The sequence below is a fragment of the Numenius arquata genome, chromosome W (genome assembly GCF_964106895.1).
Source record: "Numenius arquata chromosome W, bNumArq3.hap1.1, whole genome shotgun sequence".
NCBI lineage: Eukaryota > Metazoa > Chordata > Aves > Charadriiformes > Scolopacidae > Numenius > Numenius arquata.
Window position 1 is genome coordinate 19,233,560 of NC_133615.1, and position 19,838 is coordinate 19,253,397.

At 43.3% G+C, this 19,838-nt stretch overlaps 1 protein-coding gene across 3 annotated transcripts in view; it reads left to right on the plus strand.

Moving 5' to 3' along the window:
- The window catches only part of LOC141476555 (sorting nexin-2-like), a 63,571-nt gene that overhangs the window by 6,112 nt on the left and 37,621 nt on the right, over positions 1–19,838 (plus strand). For all 3 annotated transcript variants that reach the window (XM_074165244.1, XM_074165242.1, XM_074165243.1), the window contains exons 3-7: positions 7,877–8,040; positions 9,253–9,319; positions 9,530–9,573; positions 9,674–9,815; positions 16,031–16,109. In XM_074165244.1, the coding sequence (XP_074021345.1) occupies positions 7,987–8,040; positions 9,253–9,319; positions 9,530–9,573; positions 9,674–9,815; positions 16,031–16,109 (386 nt within the window). In that variant the 5' untranslated portion in view covers positions 7,877–7,986. The remainder of the gene's footprint in view (positions 1–7,876; positions 8,041–9,252; positions 9,320–9,529; positions 9,574–9,673; positions 9,816–16,030; positions 16,110–19,838) is intronic.

Here is a 19,838-nt window from a genome sequence, read left to right on the forward strand (position 1 = left end):
TAATAACATACCGGCTTCTTAAGACCTAAGTATGAGGCCCAATAGAGCAGATATGGCCTGTTCTAGATCTCTAAATCCTTGAATACGTCTTCTGCAAAGCTCCCAATGCAGGGGGGGTGGTGGATGATAATGTTGGTTTTCTGTTTGTGGTTTTTTTTGTCAAGAGAATACTGTAGGAACATCTGTTTAGATGATTGCCATCTTAACCTGGTCATCCATAAACTTTATATATAGAGTTAAGAACTAAATCTTGAATGACTGTTCTAAAATGTTGGCCTAAAGTTCAGTGTATAGCTGAACCTGAAGAAATGTATTTTCAGAAGCTGGTTATTCAGTTCCAGGTCTGTTCTGGAAGAAATAAACACGCAAAGGCTTTTGAACCTACGGTTTTGACGTCAGAAGAAAGCCTTATTGGTGGCTAAATATCCTGTTAATACTATTTATGTTTTCATTAAGATTATTCTTAGCCCTCCTATTATAATGGTAAGAGTCATGGGTTCTGACTTGGGCATAGTAGTTTCTCTCAGTTCTGTTAGGATATTTTTCTCTCAAATACCACTAAAGACTGGGAAGCCTTTTTTAGTAACTTGCCCACTATTCTGGACAACAGTTTATACTTCAGTTTACTTCCAAATTTGTGTGATAATCTTAGTAAACTTTGAACGATAAGCCACTTCAACATTCTGACATCACTTGAGTATTTTGAGGTCTATGACATTTATATAATGGTTCAGGTTGGAAGGGACCTTAAAGATCATCGAGTTCCAGCCCCCTGCCATGGGCAGGGACACCTCCCACTAGACCAGGTTGCTCAAAGCCCCATCCAGCCTGGCCTTGAACACATCCAGGGATGGGGCATCCACAACTTCTCTGGGCAACCTGTTCCAGTGTCTCACCACCCTTCTTAACTCTATATATAAAGTTTATGGATGACCAGGTTAAGATGGCAATCATCTGAAGAGATTTAGAAGTGTGATAAGTAAAAATAACTTATTTGGCTGAAATGATGCTGCTTGTGAGGAATTGCAGACTTGTACTTTCTAAGATGATGATGTTTGACAAATACTAGTGGTGAGATGAAGTGTGGCCAGCAGGTCGAGGGAGGTGATTCTGCCTCTCTACTCCACTCTGGTGAGACCCCACCTGGAGTACTGCATCCAGCTTTGGAGTCCTCAGGACAGGAAGGACATGGACCTGTTGGAACAGGTCCAGAGGAGGGCCACGAAGATGATCAGAGGGCTGGAGCACCTATGCTATGAGGACAGGCTGAAAAAGTTGGGGTTGTTCAGGCTGGAGAAGAGAAGACTCCGGGGAGACCTTATAGCAGCCTTCCAGTATCTAAAGGGGGCCTACAGGAGAGATGGGGAGGGACTCTATCAGGAAGTGTAGCGATAGGATGAGGGGTACTGGTTATAAACTGAAAGAGGGTAGATTTACGTTAAATATCAGGAATAAATTCTTTACTGTGTGGGTGGTGAGGCACTGGAACAGGTTGCCCAGAGAAGTTATGGATGCCCCATCCCTGGAAGTGTTCAAGGCCAGGCTGGATGGGACTTTAAGCAACCTGGTGTAATGGGAGGTGTCCCTACCCATGTCAGGGGGTTTGGAACAAGGTGATCTTTGAGGTCCCTTCCAACCCAAACCATTCTATGATTCTGTGTAATGAAACAATAGGTATCTAATGCTGAAATTGAGTTCCAAGCTTAAGCGCTGAAGAGTGCTGATAAAAACTTGGTATAGTTTCCGCTGGAATGTTAATTAAGCATAAATAGTCATCTTCTGCATCAGGCTGAGAGGTTTTCATGTTCTGTTGGAGTTGAGCATTGTGACAGTGATCTTGTATCAAAGACTGTTTATGAATTGTAAAGTAGATATTATTGCATACAAGTCTTATGGCATTAGATTGTTGGGAGTGCTTAATATGTGCTGATAACTGCCATAACTGATGTGACTGTTGGTCTCGATGTGTTTTTTTTTTCTCTTAAAAGTTGGACAAAGCAGTTGCATCTCTTTATGCAAGAAGAGCTTGTGCTTTTGAGCACTTTCCAGGAAAGCAGGAGACCTAGATTTCATTTTTCGTGGAAATATTAATACAGAGTTTACAAAAAAAGCCTTAAAAAACACCAAAAAACCCCCAACCAACCAACCAAATCCTTAAATTTTCATTGGAAAATCTAAACTGAATAACTTGAGCAAATGTTTCTGAACACACCATAGTTTTTACTCTGAAACCTACCAAATTCATCTTTCCATGAAACAGAATTTCTTAATCTGTAACATGCTGTCTGATTTCTTAAAGTGAGAGAGTATGTAAGAAGCATAAATTCAATGTTCTTTGGAAAAAAGACTTTCTTAGGAAATAGATTCTCAGCTTATTTACTGCTTTAAGACTTATTTTCTGAGGGAAAAAAAATTATCTAGACAGTTGTGTTGGGTTTGCATGACAAGGTTTTGGTAGTGGGGGGGCTATGGGGGTTGCCTCTGTGAGAAGCTGCTAGATGCTTCCCCTATGTCTGATAGAGCCAATGCCAGCCGGCTCCAAGATGGACCCGCTGCTGACCAAAGCTGAGTCAATCAGCGGTAGTGGTAGTGCCTCTGTGATAACATATTTAAGAAGGGGAAAAAAACCCCAAACCTGCTGCACAACAGCAGCTGGAAGAGAGGAGTGAGAATATGTGAGAGACAACTCTGCAGACACCAAGGTCAGTGAAGAAGGAGGGGGAGGAGGTGCTCCAGGTGCTGGAGCAGAGATTCCCCTGCAGCCTATGGTGAAGACCATGGTGAAGCAGGTTGTCTCCCTGCAGCCCATGGAGGTTAACAGTGGAGCAAATATCCACCTGCAGCCTGTGGAGGACCCTATGCCGGAACAGGTGGATGCGCCTGAAGGAGGCTGTGACCCTGTGGAGAGCCTGTGCTGGAGCAGGCTCTTGGCAGGATCTGGGACCTCATGGAGAAAGGAACCCATGCTGGAACAGGTGTGCTGGCAAGACTTGTGGCCCCATGGGGGACCCACGCTGGAGCAGTCTTTTCCTGAAGGACTGAACCCTGTGGAAAGGAGCCACGCTGGAGCAGTTTGTGAACTGCAGCCTGTGGGAAGGACACACGTTGGAGAAATTTGTGGAGGACTGTCTCCTGTGGGAGGAACCCTACACTGGAGCCAGGGGAAGGGTGTGAGGAGGAAGGAGCAGAAGAGACAGCATGTGATGAACTGACCGCAACTCCCATTCCCTGTTGTCATGGTTTAACCCAAACCGGCAACCAGGACCACAAAGCCATTCACTCCTTCTTCCCTCCTCCCAGTGGGATAGGAGAGGAGAATCAGGGAAAAAAGGAAACCTCATGGGTTGAGATAAAGACAATTTAATAGAACTGTAACGAAAGAGAAAATAATAATAACAATAATGATAAAAGAACATACAAAATGAGTGATACAGTACAATTGCTCACAACCTGATGATCAATTGCCCAGCCCGTCCTGAGCAGCAATCACAAATTCCTGCCCCCCGGGCAACTCCCATTTATATACTGAGCATGACGTCTATGGTATGGAATATTCCTTTGGCCACCTTGTCCTGTCTATGGTCCCTCTCAGCTTCTATGGGAAGCTGAAAAAAGTCCTTGACTTAATATAAGCATTACTTAGCAACAACTAAACCAATATGTGTTATCAACGTTATTCTCATACTAAATCCAAAACACAGCAGCTAGTAGGAAGAAAATTAACTCTACCCCAGCTGAAACCAGGACACCCATCCCCCTGTGCCACTTGAGAGGAGGAGGTAGAGAAAAATTGGGAGTGAAGTTGAGCCTGAGAAGAAGGGAGGAATGGGGGAAGGTGTTTTAAGATTTGTTCTTGTTTCTCATTATCCTACTTTGTTATTAATTGGCAATAAATTAAATTAATTTCCCTAAGTTGAGTCAGTTTTGCCTATGACGGTAATTGGTGAGTGATCTCTCCCTGTCCTTATCTCGACCCACGAGCCTTTCATTATATTTTTCTCCCCCTGTCCAGCTGAGGAGCAGGAGTGATAGAGCGGCTTGGTGGGCACCTGGCATTCAGCCAGGGTCAACCCACCACAACAGTGTAGTAGCCTTCAGTTTTTATTAGAGAGCTAGTACAGACTTCTTTTCCCCTTTAGAATCCCAGTCTTCAATGATAATGGCCTACTTCTGAAATTAACTTTTAATGTTTTGATTCTAAACAAAAAGTATAACATCCTTTTCTCTTTCCCCTTACCCCTTTCCACTGGCTCTTCTATTTGCTCATCTGGAATTATTTAATGTGTTGGATGCATGCAAACTTGTGGGTGAGAGGTAAGAGGAGGGAGGATGGCATAAATTCCCCTTTCTTTTCTCTTAAAAGAACTGACCTGCTGCTATCAATCAGAAACAGTTAATGTTTCCCTGGCTAGTATAAACTGTCTAGGCATTTATCTCCTCTAGTTAGGAAACTGGAAAAGGAAGATTAGTAGGCAGCAGCTTTAAAAATTTGGTAATGCCCAGATGACCTGGGGTCACACAGTTTGAGAGATACTGGTTCAGATGAAGTCTAATGTTATGTCAGTTGTAATCCTGAAGTTGCAAGTTGGCATTCCTGCTGAAAGGAAGCCTTCTTCCATTTCCATCTGGTTGTTCCTGCCCCTTTGTCTCTTGCAGAAGTAATGCATCAGCATAGTTGCAGCTATCTGCTGAACAGTGGCAGGTAGGTGATCCTTCTTGGAGTTCATGTCAAAAATAATCTAGATCAGTTCATGATATTAATCCATGTGTGGATACAGGTCTAAAAAGGAGGAGTGGTGGGAGAGTGTGTGCTACTGTTTCATCTTATAGTGCTGGTTTGTTATTTTGAATTCATGCTGTTTTTATGAGGCCATACTTTTACAGTAATGGGAATGTTTTCTCAACTGAAGGTGGGAAAACTGTGTGGTCTAAACCGTTTCATGACTTGTATTAAGCCTGTCTAAAATTTGAAGATATAGCAAAGTGCTTAATGGTTTGTTTCCCAAACATGCATGCAGGAAAATAGCTGTGACAGAAAAAGAACTAATTTGAGTGGCTTTATATCTATTTTTTTCTTTTTGTGAAATAGTTGTATAACTTCTCTCATTTGGTGGTTAACAGCAATAAGGATTACCTCTTTTCCATACCTAAATGTTGTTCTTCCAAGATCTCAGCCTAAAACCTGCCTTACAACTATTTTGTCATGGCTTCCCACCTGATCTGAAATTTTGAATTAAACTCCTTTATTGGTCTAAGATGCAATATCCTTCCTGTGGCATTTGAGGGTAGGAAGCCATCAGTACGATCCTTCAAAAAGATGTAGCAGCAAGTAGGCTGGGGATGCACAAGAAGTTGGGAGGGGACACAGCTGGGACAGCTGGCCCCCAGTTGACCGAAGGAATATTCCATACCATATGACATCACACTCGGCAATAAAAGCTGCGGGGAGGAAGGGGGGGGATGTTTGGAGTTACGGCATTTATCTTTCCAAGTAACCGTTTAAGCATGATGAATCATCAAATGGTTTGGGTTGGAAGGGGCCTTTAAAAATGTAGTCCAACCCCCCTGCAATGGACAGGGACATCTTTCACTGGATCAGGTTGCTCAAAGCCCCGTTCAACCTGACCTTGAACACTTCTGAAGTCCTGCTTTCCTGGAAGCCCTGCTTTGCTGTAAATGGCTAAACGTCTGCCTGCCAATGGGAAGTAGTGAATGAATTCCTTGCTTTGCTTTGCTTGCGCATGTAGCTTTGCTTTATCTATTAAACTGTCTTCATCTCAACCCATGAGTTTTCTCACTTTTGCCCTTCCGATTTTCTTCCCCATCCCACTGAAGGGGGAGTGAGTGAGCAGTTGTGTGGTGTTTAGCTACCTACTGGGGTGAACCTACAAGGTCACAGCAAGCTTGCAAAGGCTTGCAATCTTTCTCATCCCTGAAATAGAGAAGGGTGGTTTTGTTCATTTATGAAAAAAAAATAAGGATTGGCAAAAAGTGTTATGGAAGAATGGGAAATGGAATTGATTTGAACATCAGGGGTGAAGTTGAGTGGTTTTGATTGATTATGAAAGATCATAATATCACTTTTTTTTTTGGTAATAATAGATTGGATTCACTTGCTCAAGAGGCTTTTTCCTGTTCTGATTTTTAGATTGCTAATAGGTTGCAATTTGTTCTGGAGAGGTCCACAGTGTTGTGGGGGACAAAAATGAGACTTTAAAAAAAACCAAAAAAAAACATTGTAACTGTTCTCACAAATTTTAAAATAGATCTGGTCTTTAAAGTTGAACAAGGGTTTTTTAAAAGTTCGTTGCGTATGATGATCATAAAAGTTTGAAAGATGCCTTATTTTCCTTTGAAAATTAAACTGTTCATCTAGACAGAAACAGCTCTTCTCCAAACTGCATGGTAAGCTATTTTGGTAACTTTGTGTAAGTTGGAGTAGATCTGCCTTAGTGCCTAGAAGGCACTGCTCCTAGGATGGAGTAATGCTGGGCACAAGTATAGATTGGGAGAAGAGTGGCTGTAGAGCAGCCCTGCAGAAAGGGATCTGGGGGCGCTGGTCAACAGTAGGCTCAACATGAGTCAGCAGTGTGCCCTGGCATCTAAGAGGGTAAACCACATTCTGGGATGCATCAAACACAGTATAATCAGCTGGTCAAAAGGGGTGATTATCCCGCTGTATTTAGCGTTGGTGCGGCCTCACCTTGAATACTGTGTGCAGTTCTAGGCCCCACAATTTAAGAAGGATATTAAGGTCCTTGAATGCATCCAGAGTAGGGCGACAAATCTGGTGAAAGGGCTGGAAGGCATGTCCTATGAGGAATGGCTAAGGACTCCGAGCTTGTGTAGTTTTTAGAAAAGGAGGCTGAGGGGTGACCTTATTGCTCTCTACAGCTTCCTGAGGAGGGGAAGTGGAGAGGGAAGTGCTGATCTCTTCTCCCTGGTATCCAGTGATAGGATGCGTGGGAATGGTTCAAAGCTTCGCCAAGGGAGGTTCAGAATGGACATTAAGAAGCATTTCTATACCGAAAGGTTGGTCAAACAGTCAAACACTGGAACAGGCTTTCTGGAGAGGTGGTCGATGCCCCAAGCCTGTCAGTGTTTAAGAGGCATTTGGACAATGCCCTTAATAACACGCTTTAACTTTTAGTCAGCCCTGCATTGGTCAGACAGTTGGACTAGATGATTGCTGTAGGTTCCTTCCAACTGAAATAGTCTCTTGTATGGTTTGGTGATGGTCAAAATCAATTAGTGGAATAAAGAAAGCATGAAGGGTTTGCAGAGCAGAGATGATATATCCTCTTTATATATAGATGAGCTATCTATAGTCTGAAGAAAATAAAATTAAGTAGTTAGTCTTACTGGTCAGAATGCCTCATCTACTAATATTTTTATTTTATGAATTGTGGGCCTTTGGTAGGGGGTGTATATATATAATTTTTCTTGGTATGCTCAGTTATCAGCCTATATGACTTAATCAGCTGTTGTTCACAGTGCAAAAGCTATATTTGGCATAGGTGCTGAGAAAGAGCAGTCTGTGGTGGAAAAATGTCATTAGTTTTCATGATATATCATATCGAAATTAAAGATTTAGCAGTTTTGTGACTACTTTAAAAGACTGTACCCAGCAGCATATTAAAAAAATTGTATACTTAATTTTACTTTAACCTGTTATTCAGTAGAAACTCAGATGTCGCCTCTAGTTTTACCGACATATTTAGAGAAATTATCTGACAGACAAATGGATGTTATTTGTAAATGATCTTATTACACTTATGTATTATCACTTTATAATGTGTATACTTGGTATCTTTTGTGGTGCACATCTATCTCTATTGTACAAAAACTTTTTTGTGAACTCAAAATCTTTATCTAGAAGCCACAGAAGAAGTTTCGTTGGACAGTCCAGAGAGGGATCCAGTACTTTCACCAGAACCTATTCCTGCAGTCACTCCTATAACACCTACTATATTAGTAGCTCCTAGAATGGAATCGAAAAGTGTAACAGCCCCTGTGATTTTTGATATATCCAGAGAAGAGGTACTGAGAAAATTAAGTTATATTTTGACAACTATGGAAATGTCTTGGGGGTGGGGGGTGTGTTATCTATTTGTTGGTTTTACTTTTTTTTTTTTTAATCCAGTTCCTAAATTACTCACAGGATCATTCTTTGGTAAAGGAAAGTATGCAAGAAAAGAGCTATTCTGTTTATTTTGTGTTTAATATGTATTTGACTCAATATCGTGAGTATTCATTGCTTAGGTGATGAGAGATCTGTAGTGTGAGTAACATGCTCCATTCCTACAGGATAGGTATTGTAAAAGTGTGTGAAGGGAGCAAGCGTTGAGCTAGATAGAGGAGAAATGTTAAAGATGTGTATTAATTCATACTAGCATGTTACAGGTTTTAACTTGGATTTCTGAAGCTGTTGTTAACGAGGAAGTGGAGGAAACAGTTGTTAACATTATTCTGCATACTAACAAACATCTGAGGCTGGTCATAGTTTTACCACTTAATTTGCTATTTACATTTGGCATTCCATTCAAAGTCTGCATTGGCAAATGCTGTTCGTTCTAGAATATGTTCCTAGAAAATGTCACTGATGAATGAGATTTGGCAAACAAGACTTGCCTGGAACTCGATGACGGCTGCTTCCCCAGATGCCCTAAGCTGACATCTCATTCTGATTTTCTTCCTCTTCAACCTTGGCACACTGTCTGTTCTGCCATGGTGTTTCTTAACTACTTCTGTTCTGTCAAACTTGCATATATTGCATGAAAGATTAGGAAATTCTGTGATCACACAGCTCAGGCAAGTATCTGAAAATTCTATAGTTGTTGCTTTCCTCATCCCCAACTCTTCAACTACAGATACCATTAATAATGAGGAATACATTTGTCTTTTGATTAGAAGCTTATAGAAACATTGCAAGTGAGAGCATTTTTGAACCTCTGTGCCTGCTGGAATTGGAGGAGATAAAGTGAGCATTTCCCTAAGATAAATGTTTACTAAAACTATGAGGCCAACAAGTCTGAAGAAGAGGTTGCCATACTAAAAAAAAAATTTCAGGAAGGCTCAAAATTAAAAACCAAGATGTGAAATTATGTTCACTTAAAATTGGATGGTGGGTCTAGAAGAGCTTTTTAGTCATTGGGATGTACTGACTCTTCCTTCCCCTATATCCTTATCTCTGTACCCATGCGTAGTGTGAATGCACATTAACTTGTTAAATACGGCATACATTTTTTCTAGATTGAAGAGGAAGCAAATGGAGATTTGCTTGATATAGAAATCAGTGTATCAGACCCAGAGAAAGTTGGTAAGTTACTTGAGCCTAGCAAGTCATAAGTTAGGCTGTCTTACCTCTTAGAGACTGTTCTGAGATTTTAGCATAATTCCTTATTCAATTATCTTTTGATGGGTTTTAGTATGTAAATAAAAAAATATTTAATGTGTATTTTGGAAAAAAAAAGTGTCTGGAGGGATTAAAGTAATTTGCCTTAGGATAAGTATTTTAATTTTCTTACAGGGGAAGGCATGAATGCTTATATGGCATACAGAGTAACAACAAAGGTAACTAGTGCAACAAATTTATTTGCAAATAACTTTAGATTGCAGCTGAGTAGATGCATTGGTAAGTCATAACTAAAATGACTTCTTTTTTTTTTTTAAGACATCCCTTTCCATGTTTCACAAAAATGAATTCTCTGTTAAAAGAAGATTCAGTGATTTCCTTGGCTTGCACAGCAAATTAGCAATGAAGTACATGCATATTGGTTACATTGTGCCTCCTGCTCCAGAAAAAAGTATTGTAGGTAAGTCTACTTTTCTGTAAGGTTGAATGTATGCATGTGATTTCAGTACTATAATATAAACTAAATACTTTAATACCAATTCTGCTTGTAAAATAAATATACATGGAACTTGGTAAAATGGTGGGACTTACTGTTACGTAAGCAAGTTCTGGGTGTGACTGAAGTGCTTAGTGTAGAGACTTTCTTTGGCTACAGATAAGTTGGGAAAACTTGCAGACTCTGTAGGACCTTTCTCCAAAGAGCACAGAGCTCCCACTTTAAACCTGAACTGCCTACCCTTCAGTGCTTGAGTGGTATTTAGTCCCATCTAGAAGTGTATAGTCCACATGCTTATAATTTTGGAGAGATGAAGGAAAAACAGAGTTTTCTAGGCTGATTTAAAATGAGACATCTTAAAGCAGAGAGCTGGCAAAACAGCTGAAAGTAGATGACATGCATTTACACTACACACACGTTTATTTTATTTTACTTTGTAATATGAAATGTCCTACTGTCGTGGTTTAACCCTGGTAGGTGGCTAAGCACCACACAGCTGCTTCTTTGCTCCCCCTGCCGAGAGAATTGGAAGGGTAAGAGTGAGAAAACTTTTGGGTTGAGACGATAGAGACATTTTAACAAGAAAAAAAGGGGAAAAAAAACAAAACACAAAACCCAACACAAATGAAAACAAAACCAAGATAAACAAGTGGTGCAAAAAACCTCAAATTGCTTACTACCAGCTGACCAATGCCCAGCCAGTCATAGAATCATAGAATGGTTAGAGTTGGAAGGGACCTTAAAGATCATCTAGTTCCAACCCCCCTGCCATGGGCAGGGACACCTCCCACTAGAGCAGGTTGCTCAAAACCCCATCCAGCCTGGCCTTAAACACTTCCAGGGATGGGGCATCCACAACTTCCCTGGACAACCTGTTCCAGTGCCTCACCGCCCTCACAGTAAAGAATTTCTTTCTGGTATCTAATCTAAATCTCCCCTCTTCAAATTTAAAACCATTACCCCTTGTCCTGTCACTACATCTCCTGACAAAGAGTCCCTCTCCAGCTCTCCTGTAGGCTCCCTTCAGATATTGGAAGGCTGCAATAAGGAGCCTTCTCTTCTCCAGGCTGAACAACCCCAGCTCTCTCAGCCTGTCTTCATAGGAGAGGTGCTCCAGCCCTCTGATCATCTTCGTGGCCCTCTGCTGGACCCGTTCCAACAGGTCCATGTCCTTCCTGTGTTGAGGACTCCAGAGCTGGACACAGTACTCCAGGTGGGGTCTCACGAGCGCAGAGTAGAGGGGTAGAATCACCTCCTGCGACCTGCTGGCCACACTTCTCTTGATGCAGCCCAGGATGCGGTTGGCTTTCTGGGCTGCCAGTGCGCACTGCCGGCTCATGTTGAGCTTCTCATCCACCAACATGTTCTATGAACCATATGGTTCATAGAACCATACATGTTCCATGTAGTTCCTGCGATGCTGTTTATCAGCTCTGGGAGAGGGATCAGCATTATCATTTTGCTGTCCTGTGTAATATCAACTTATGATATGATAACATCACTGTTCAGGCAGTTATGCTGGAGTGTTTATGTGGCATTGCTGTCCTGCTTGGGGGAAACGGGGGAATATTTTCCCCAGCTTTCATCTCCCTTTTCTCCTTCGGGCCGGGTATGACAGCTTTTGAGAATTTTGAATATCCTTGGGATGTTCAAACCAGCATGTTCCTATTGCAATGTCTACTGAATGTGTTTCAGGTGTTGTTTAGGGTTAAACAACTATTTAAGACTACCACACCAAGATCTGCCCTGAGGCTGGATAATCATGGGTGGCATGGCATGTGGGAGAATATGGGCAGTTATCTAGAGAACTTCTCACCTCCAGTGGTTTGGGACTTCACCCCCAAACAACTACAGGACCCTGATAAAGTGATAGAATATTTGAAAGGAAAATGCAGTGGCTATTCCAGAGAGGCACAACTTACCGCACTGTGCTGGGTCCTGGCCAGTATCTACCAAACTCTGCTCCATATTATGCAGCACCCTCAGGGGAAACAGATGAAAACCAGACCAACAGGCACTGCAGTTACTGCAACCCTGGTGGCAGGCACTGCAGCTGAACCAGAAATCCAACCTGTGCCGGTATCAGTTGCCCCTATCCAGAAGAAGAAATACACCAAGAAATCAGTTCGCTTAGTGAGGGATGACGATGAACCAGGGTCATCATGAGAACAGGAGGAAGAGGCAGAACCAGAGATAATAACTCGATCCTTATCCCTGAGTGAGCCACGGGATATGTGAAAAGATTTCAGTTAACTTCCAGGTGAGAACATTGTCACCTGGCTGCTCCAATGCAGAGATAACAGGGCCAGTAGCTTGGAATTGGAGGGTAGGGAAGCCAGGCAGCTGGGATCCCTGTCCAGGGAAGGGGGCATTGGCAAGGTGATTGGGACAAAGACACAAGCCTCTGGAGACAACTCCTGTCAGGCATGAGGGAAAGGTACCCCTTCAGTGAAGATGTTGTATGTCATCCGAGCAAGTGGACCACCATGGAAAGAGGTATCCAGTACCTGAGGGAATTAGCTGTGCAGGAGATGGTTTATTATGACCCAGACAACACGCAGTTACCCACAGATCCTGATGAGATCCAATGTACAAGGCCCAGGTGGTGGAAGTTTGTACAGAGCGCACCATCGTCATATGCCAACTTATTGGTGGTGATGGAATGGAAAGGCGAAGAGGGACCAGAGGTGGATGAGGTGGCTGCCTGACTTCGGCAATACGAAGAAAGTCTCTCTTCTCCCCTCATCTCAGCTGTGGAGAAACTGTCCCGGAAGGTCCAGCAACTTGAAGAGAATATGTCCTTCTCCCCACCGGTATGGGCCAGTATCTCAGCTATTAGGAGTAGGCGTTTCTCTACTCAAGAGAGAGAGTATAGAGGGTACACACCATGAGGCACCCTGTGGTTCTGCTTGCGTGACCATGGAGAGGACATGAGGAAGTGGGATGGACCACCTACCTCAGTCCTACAGGCACGGGTACATGAGTTGCAAGGGAGAACAATTGCAAAAGGGGATCCCTCCAGGAAAAATGCTGCCCCAGTTTCCAATTGGCAGTTCCTCAGACAGAGTAGAAGGCCTGAGCTTACTTCTGATCCTCTTGAAGGGAATTCCAAGTCATTTCTGCAAGAAGCGAGTAATGGATACTATGACCAGGATTAGAGGGGCCCTGCCTCCAGCCAGGCAGAGGAAAGGGACAACCGGGTTTATTGGACAGTGTGGATTCGATGGCCTGGCACATCAGGCCCACAGGAGTATAAGGCTCTAGTGGACACAGGCGCACAGTGTACCCTAATACTATCAAGCTATAGAGGGACAGAAGCCATTTGCATTTCTGGAGTGACAGGGGGATCCCAAGAATTGACTGTACCGGAAGCTGAAGTGGGCCTAACTGGGAATGAGTGGCAAAAGCACCCCATTGTGACTGGCCCAGAGGCCCCATGCATCCTTGGCATAGACTACCTCAGGAGAGGATGTTTTAAGGACCCCAAAGGGTACCAGTGGGTTTTTTGCATAGCTGCCTTGGAGACGGAGGAAGTTAAGCAGTTGTCTACCTTGCCTGGTCTCTCAGAGGACCCTTCTGTTGTGGGGTTGTTGAGGGTCGAAGAACAACAGGTGCTGATGGCTACCACAACAGTTCATCGGTGGCAATATCGCACCAGTCGAGACTCTCTGATTCCCATCCATAAGCTGATTCGTCAACTGGAGAGCCAAGGAGTGATCAGCAAGACTCGCTCACCCTTTAACAGTCCCATATGGCCAGTGCGGAAATCTAATGGAGAGTGGAGGCTAACTGTGGACTATCGTGGCCTGAATGAAGTCACACCGCCACTGAGTACTGCTGTGCTGGTCATGTTAGAACTTCAATACGAACTGGAGTCCAAGGCAGCCAAGTGGTATGCCACAATTGATATCGCTAATGCATTCTTCTCAATCCCTTTGGCAGCAGAGTGCAGGCCCCAGTTTGCTTTCACTTGGAGGGGTGTCCAGTACACCTGGAATCGACTGCCCCAGGGGTGGAAACACAGCCCTACCATTTGCCATGGACTGATCCAGACTGCACTGGAACAGGCTGAAGCTCCAGAACATCTGCAATACACTGATGGCATCATTGCATGGGGCAACACAGCAGAAGAAGATTTTGAGAAAGGGAATATAGTTCAAATCCTTCTGAGAGCTGGCTTTGCCATAAAACAAAGTAAGGTCAAGGGACCTGTGCAGGAGATCCAGTTTTTAGGAATAAAATTGCAAGATGGACGCCGTCAGATCCCGATGGATGTGATCAATAAAATCGCAGCTATGTCTCCACCAACAAGTACAAAGGAAACACAAGCTTTCTTAGGTGTTGTGGGTTTTTGGAGGATGCATATCCCAGACTACAGTCTGATTGTGAGCCCTCTCTATCAAGTGACCTGGAAGAAGAACAATTTTAAATGGGGTCCTGAGCAACAACAAGCCTTTGAACAAATTAAGCAGGAAATAGTCCACACAGTAGCTCTCGGACCAGTCCGGGTGGGACAAGATGTTAAAAACGTGCTCTACACCGCAGCCGAGGAGAAGGGCCCTACCTGGAGCCTCTGGCAGAAAGCACCAGGGGAGACTTGAGGTCGACCCCTAGGGTTTTGGAGTCGGGGATACAGAGAATCCGAAGCCTGCTATACTCCAAAGGAAAAAGAGTTATTGACAGCATAGAAAGGGGTTCAGTCTGCTTCCAAAGTGGTTGGTACAGAAGCACAGCTCCTCCTAGCATCTTGACATTAGCCTCCAACACAGATTGCTGTTAATCCAGAAATACAGATGGGTTGTGCTCCTTTGTAACCTGATGGCATTACGGTACGCTGTGCACTGGTGTCAGCTGCAGTCTTATACTCCTTTGGGGCACACATTGAACCCACACAGTCTAGTAAACCTGGTTGTTGCTTTCCTCTGTCTGGGCAGAGGCAGGGTCTATTTATTCCTGGTTGGAGTATTTAGTACTTGATTTTTGTAACTGCAAACCAGAAGTCCCTTCATCAGGGCCAGAAGTAAGATCAGCCCTTCTACTCTGCCCAATAGAAACTGGAGCAGTAATTTTCCTGTATGGACGTCTTTTGGCTGTTGTGGGCAAAACAGACTTGACTTGAGGAATTTAACTTAATTTAAAACACTTAATTACTGAATTGGGGTTTTGCCAGGGGGGGAGCGGAAAGAAGAGAAACACTTAAGGAAAACGCTTTTCCTCCCCCTTCCCCAGGCTTAACTTCAGTCCAGACACCTCTTGTCCCCCCTTCATAGTCTCCACTCCCCTTGTTATTGGCGCATCTTACACTCAGTCTCTTCACTGGGAGGCCGCAGGAGACTGAGGTCAGGGCATAGCGGTTTCTTTCTGCCACTCCTTGTTCCTTACTCTTATCTTCTGCTGCTCTTTCCTTCTACTCGTTTCCTCTGCTTTGGCATGGGTTCCTCCACAGGCTGCAGTCCCTTCAGGGGAGTATCTGCTCTGGTGTGGAGTTCCCCCTACTGCTCTGGCCTTGTTTCTCTTTTCCCTTGATATTTACCACCCTTTCTTAAATATGTTTTCATAGAGGCGCACCACAAACTTCTCTGGCTCAGCTTTGGCCTATGGTGGGTCCATTGCTAAGCCAGCTGGAACCAGCTGTGACTGGCATTAGCGTAGCCACTGATCTCCTCCTACAGAGATCACCCCTGCGGGGCTTGCCTCCCCCCCCAACCTTGTCATTTATATGCAATACATTAATTAAAAAGAAACCCTAAAAAACAACCCCTCCCCCCAAAAATCCCGCACACTTATTTTTAGAAATTAGTATTAGCATACTAATCAATAGAATTATAAACTAAGATTTAATTTCTTGTTCTGCTTTATTAGAGTAACTGTTTTCTTCTGAACACAAGTGACCAGTAAGACTGTGACTTTTATTTAGATTGTCTTCATAAATGCAAATTCAACTAGTTTTTTAATAACTTTAATCACAATAGATGTATTACAGGAAATTGCATATTTCATAGATCTGTTTCCCACAGAAGTGTGCAGCATGTGATGTTTGTGTTCTTCATATTTTTCTGTGGCGCTTTTCATTGTAATTTGGCTTAAACGTAGTTGAGCTTAATCTTCTAATCATATCAGTTATGTTAATGATTTCTTTATGGTAACGTAAAATCAATATGATGCCATTTTCTTCAAAGGCATGACCAAGGTTAAAGTAGGCAAGGAAGATTCTTCATCTGCTGAATTCGTAGAAAAAAGAAGAGCAGCATTAGAAAGGTAATATATATATCTAACTAAAACTTGTTTAGCATCAAAATGAATTTTAATATACTACATGGGCTCTCTAACTGGGATCTGGACCATCTGTACTTAGGTACAGAGAGCGCGCATTGCTAACTCATGTTCAGCTTTTCATCCACCAGTACCCCCAAGTCCATCATGGCAGGGCTACTCTCAATCCCTTCATCCCCCAGCCTGTATTGATACTGGGTGTTTCCCTGACCATTTTGATGTAAGAAATAGCAGATCTCTGTCATTCAGCACTGGCATACAGCTAGTATTGTTCAGATACCTTTGCTATGGAAGGGTGTCATAGAAGAAGACTCAGAGATCGCTCAGACAGGTCTGATCTACTACTTCAGTTTATTGAGTTCTAATCAGTAAATTTAGGTATGTAAAATATTTAATAAGTACAGGTGGATTGGCAGTCAATATTCTACTATTTACTACACTTAAAGTTAGTATGAGATACAAAGATCATCATGTAAGCTTATTATACATATCTAAATGTTACATGCATGCAAAAAATGTCACTTACCAGCCCACTGATGCCTGGTGCCAGGTAAGGGATCTCTCAGCCTCAAAGGGTAACCTTGAGAGGCATCCCTACTCAAGGGGAGATCACCACCACACAGCCAGCTGCTATGGAGGGAGAGCTCAACAGACCCTGATGGCTGCAGATAATTATAGTGTAAAGTGGTTGACTCATTGTCAGGTTTTCTGCTGTGTTCATGCAGTTTCTGCAGCTTATCAGCCCAGTCTCCAGCAAAATTGTTTTTGTGGTTTTGGTGCTGGGTTCTTGCTGATAGCCTTGCACAATAGGATTAACTTCGGTTAGGCCTACTTGTTGAGCATCTGCCTGGACCAAAGTTCAGTTAGTTCAAACAAGAGGAGTGCACCCATCACAAAGGGTACTGTCATTGATGTGCTGCATCATCCCTTCTTGTTGACATGGCTGGTAAAGCCTTTTGAAAGCAACTAGTAAAATTTCTATAACTTATGTTCACATACAGCTGAGTCAAGTATACAGACTTAATTCTGGTATGATTTTATAATGTGCTGTCACACCCCACTCAGAAGAGAGGGGGAGTGACTCAGATTCGTAAATCCCCAGTGGCGCGGACTAAGGTGAGACAACTCTCAAGGTCTGTATACAAATGTTTATTAGATTAGTAACCAGGTCTTAACTAGGTCCACGATAATTGGCTAGGTATATAACAAATCATGGCAAGCGGTAAGGTATGCATTGCGTTACTTCTTTGAAAGAAAAGAGAAAAGAAAAGAAACAAAGGGATAGAGAAGGAGAGAATGAGATAGAAATCACTGGTCCCAGTTCCAGCGTTAGTCTGGTCATCGCAGGTCATAGAAGTGCTCCTCTGTGTAAAATCTCTTCAGGGAAAAAAATCTTCCCAGGTCAAAAATCTTCCCCTTCAGGGAAAGTCTTCCCCCTTTTATGTTTGCCCACGCCTAGGGGCAGTTTCGTCTCAGGTTTCTCCCCCCCACCCCCAGGTGATATGTAGCATGATTTGGGTGGGGATATGAGAGCTATGGTCATATATGTTTAGCATGATCTCGATAATCTTCATTAGCATATGTGGTGGTGTGAACTTTAATATGCATTTTTCAGATAATGAGGCAAAGGTGAGCACTGGGCATAGCGTCTTTCCAGAGAAACAGCTCGTCCTTCACAAGAGAAAAACCAGGGCTATTCTGTTTCTGTGAAACTCATCCTCCAGGCACCATTTCTCTCTTTACCATGAATCACACAAGAGATAAGTAAGTGTTAGTCTTATCGGTTCCTTGAGCAGAAGGCCTGGTACTTAGGAGGTTTTGAGACATTCCTTCAGGCTGCTTTGTTTAGTAGTCATCCCTTACACCATCCCATGGCTCAAACACTCAAGAGGAAATTACAGGTCCTCTCTTACATACGCCCATTGCTGTGATGTGATTCTATGTGATTATTACATCATATGAAAACAATACACTGTTTAACAGTTTCAGTTAAATTAGAAACTAATAGAAATCAAAGGTTTTTGATTGTATGTCAAAGAGCATATATGAAGCTCTTGAGCTTTTAGAGTTCCAGAAACAATCTTAATTGGAAAAATATCTCCAGAATCTTGTTGCTTCCATCCTTCCATTTATTAACTAATAGCATCTGAAGTGATGTTGACCCTCAAAATATTGATAGATTGTCCTGTCTTACAGCTGTCCATCACTAAATGTTGGTATACAGCTTAACATTTGCTACTTAAAATTTCACCCTGAAGTTACTGAAGTAGTTCTGTCACTTGGAGCAGAACTCTGAAACACATCCTGGCTATACAACAAGCCTGTTGCTGAAAGAGTGGTGTTATAAAGATATGAAAACATGGAATAACAGCTGGAATTGAAGTAATTAGACTTAAGGCAACTGAACAACCACTTCCAGACAACTTTAGGTCTCTGTCTGTGATAGAGATGACTGGTTTCCTCCTTGGTTGGTCATTTGAACAAAAGAACTCAGATTAGAAAAAGTTTAATTCACAAATTTGTGTTCATTCTTTAAATTAGTATAATACTTTCAGTGGTTGTTAAGCACTCTTCCCATACTGGGGAAGGGACTCCTCAGTACTTCTGACAGTTGAGAAGGCTTCATGGTATATTCTGTTTCTTTTTTTCAGAAAGACCATGAATGTCTTATCTGGCAATGAGCAACTTTTTCATCATGTTCCTAAGCCAATTTTAGGTAGCTTTTCCATTTAGAACCAAAAAGTCACCTACCTATTAAGGTGTTCAAAAGGTATTTAAGAGGCAGTGGTTATGTTGCTGTTTCCTAAAGCTGAGGTCACTCGCCAAGGCGATCCGATCAGCTCTGGTGAAGGTGCTTTCTGCAGCAGGGTAGGGGATCATGGTGTACAGGGGGGTTTCCTGAGCCAGGGAAACCCCAGGGGAGCACAAAGACCCACCACAAGCCTGCAGCTCTCGTGAGAGCAGGTGATGAGGTGTGGGTGGGGCCAGGAGTAACAGTGGCCACTCCCCACTCCCACAAATGGCAGCGTGAGTGACCAGGATGGGCAAACAGGGTGTAGTGTGGCACTTTGCATGGCAGCTTGTGCAGCAGTTCGCATGGGAGGGCGCCTCTTTGAAGGAGGGGCATTCCACTGGCTGAGTGGGAGACTTGTGAAGGACACATAACCCAGCAACCAGGCACCGTTCTGTGACCATCTGTACAGGTCAAGGGCACTCATCCTACCTGATTCTCAAGGGAGAAAAGGGAGAATGGTGGGCGCTTGTCTGAGAGCAAAGGTTGAAGCTCCAGCTGGGTGTCTGCACCATCTACCCCAGTGGTAGATGGTGCAGATCCAGATGGAGGTGCTGAAGGGAGAGGCTGCAGTGCAGACCTCAGATGGCAGGAAGTGCCTAGACCTTTCTCCTGGGGCAGGGATAGGTGGCAGACCTGCCTGCAAAAGGTGTGCCCAGGTGGAGGATCTCCTGCAGCAGGTGGCAGAGCTGCAGAAGGCAGTGAGGAGGCTGAATAACATCAGGGAGGCTGAGAAGGAGTTAGATAGCTGGTTGCAAGCACACTCTGCAATGGACCCATAGCCAAGCAATCTTTTCATCAATCTTCCCCATCAGAGGGAAGGGATTTGAAAGGGCTAATTGAATCTGGCAAATCAACAAATGGTTACAGGACTGGCGTCACAGCCAGGGGTTTGGCTTCTTAGACGATGGGACTCGCTTTGA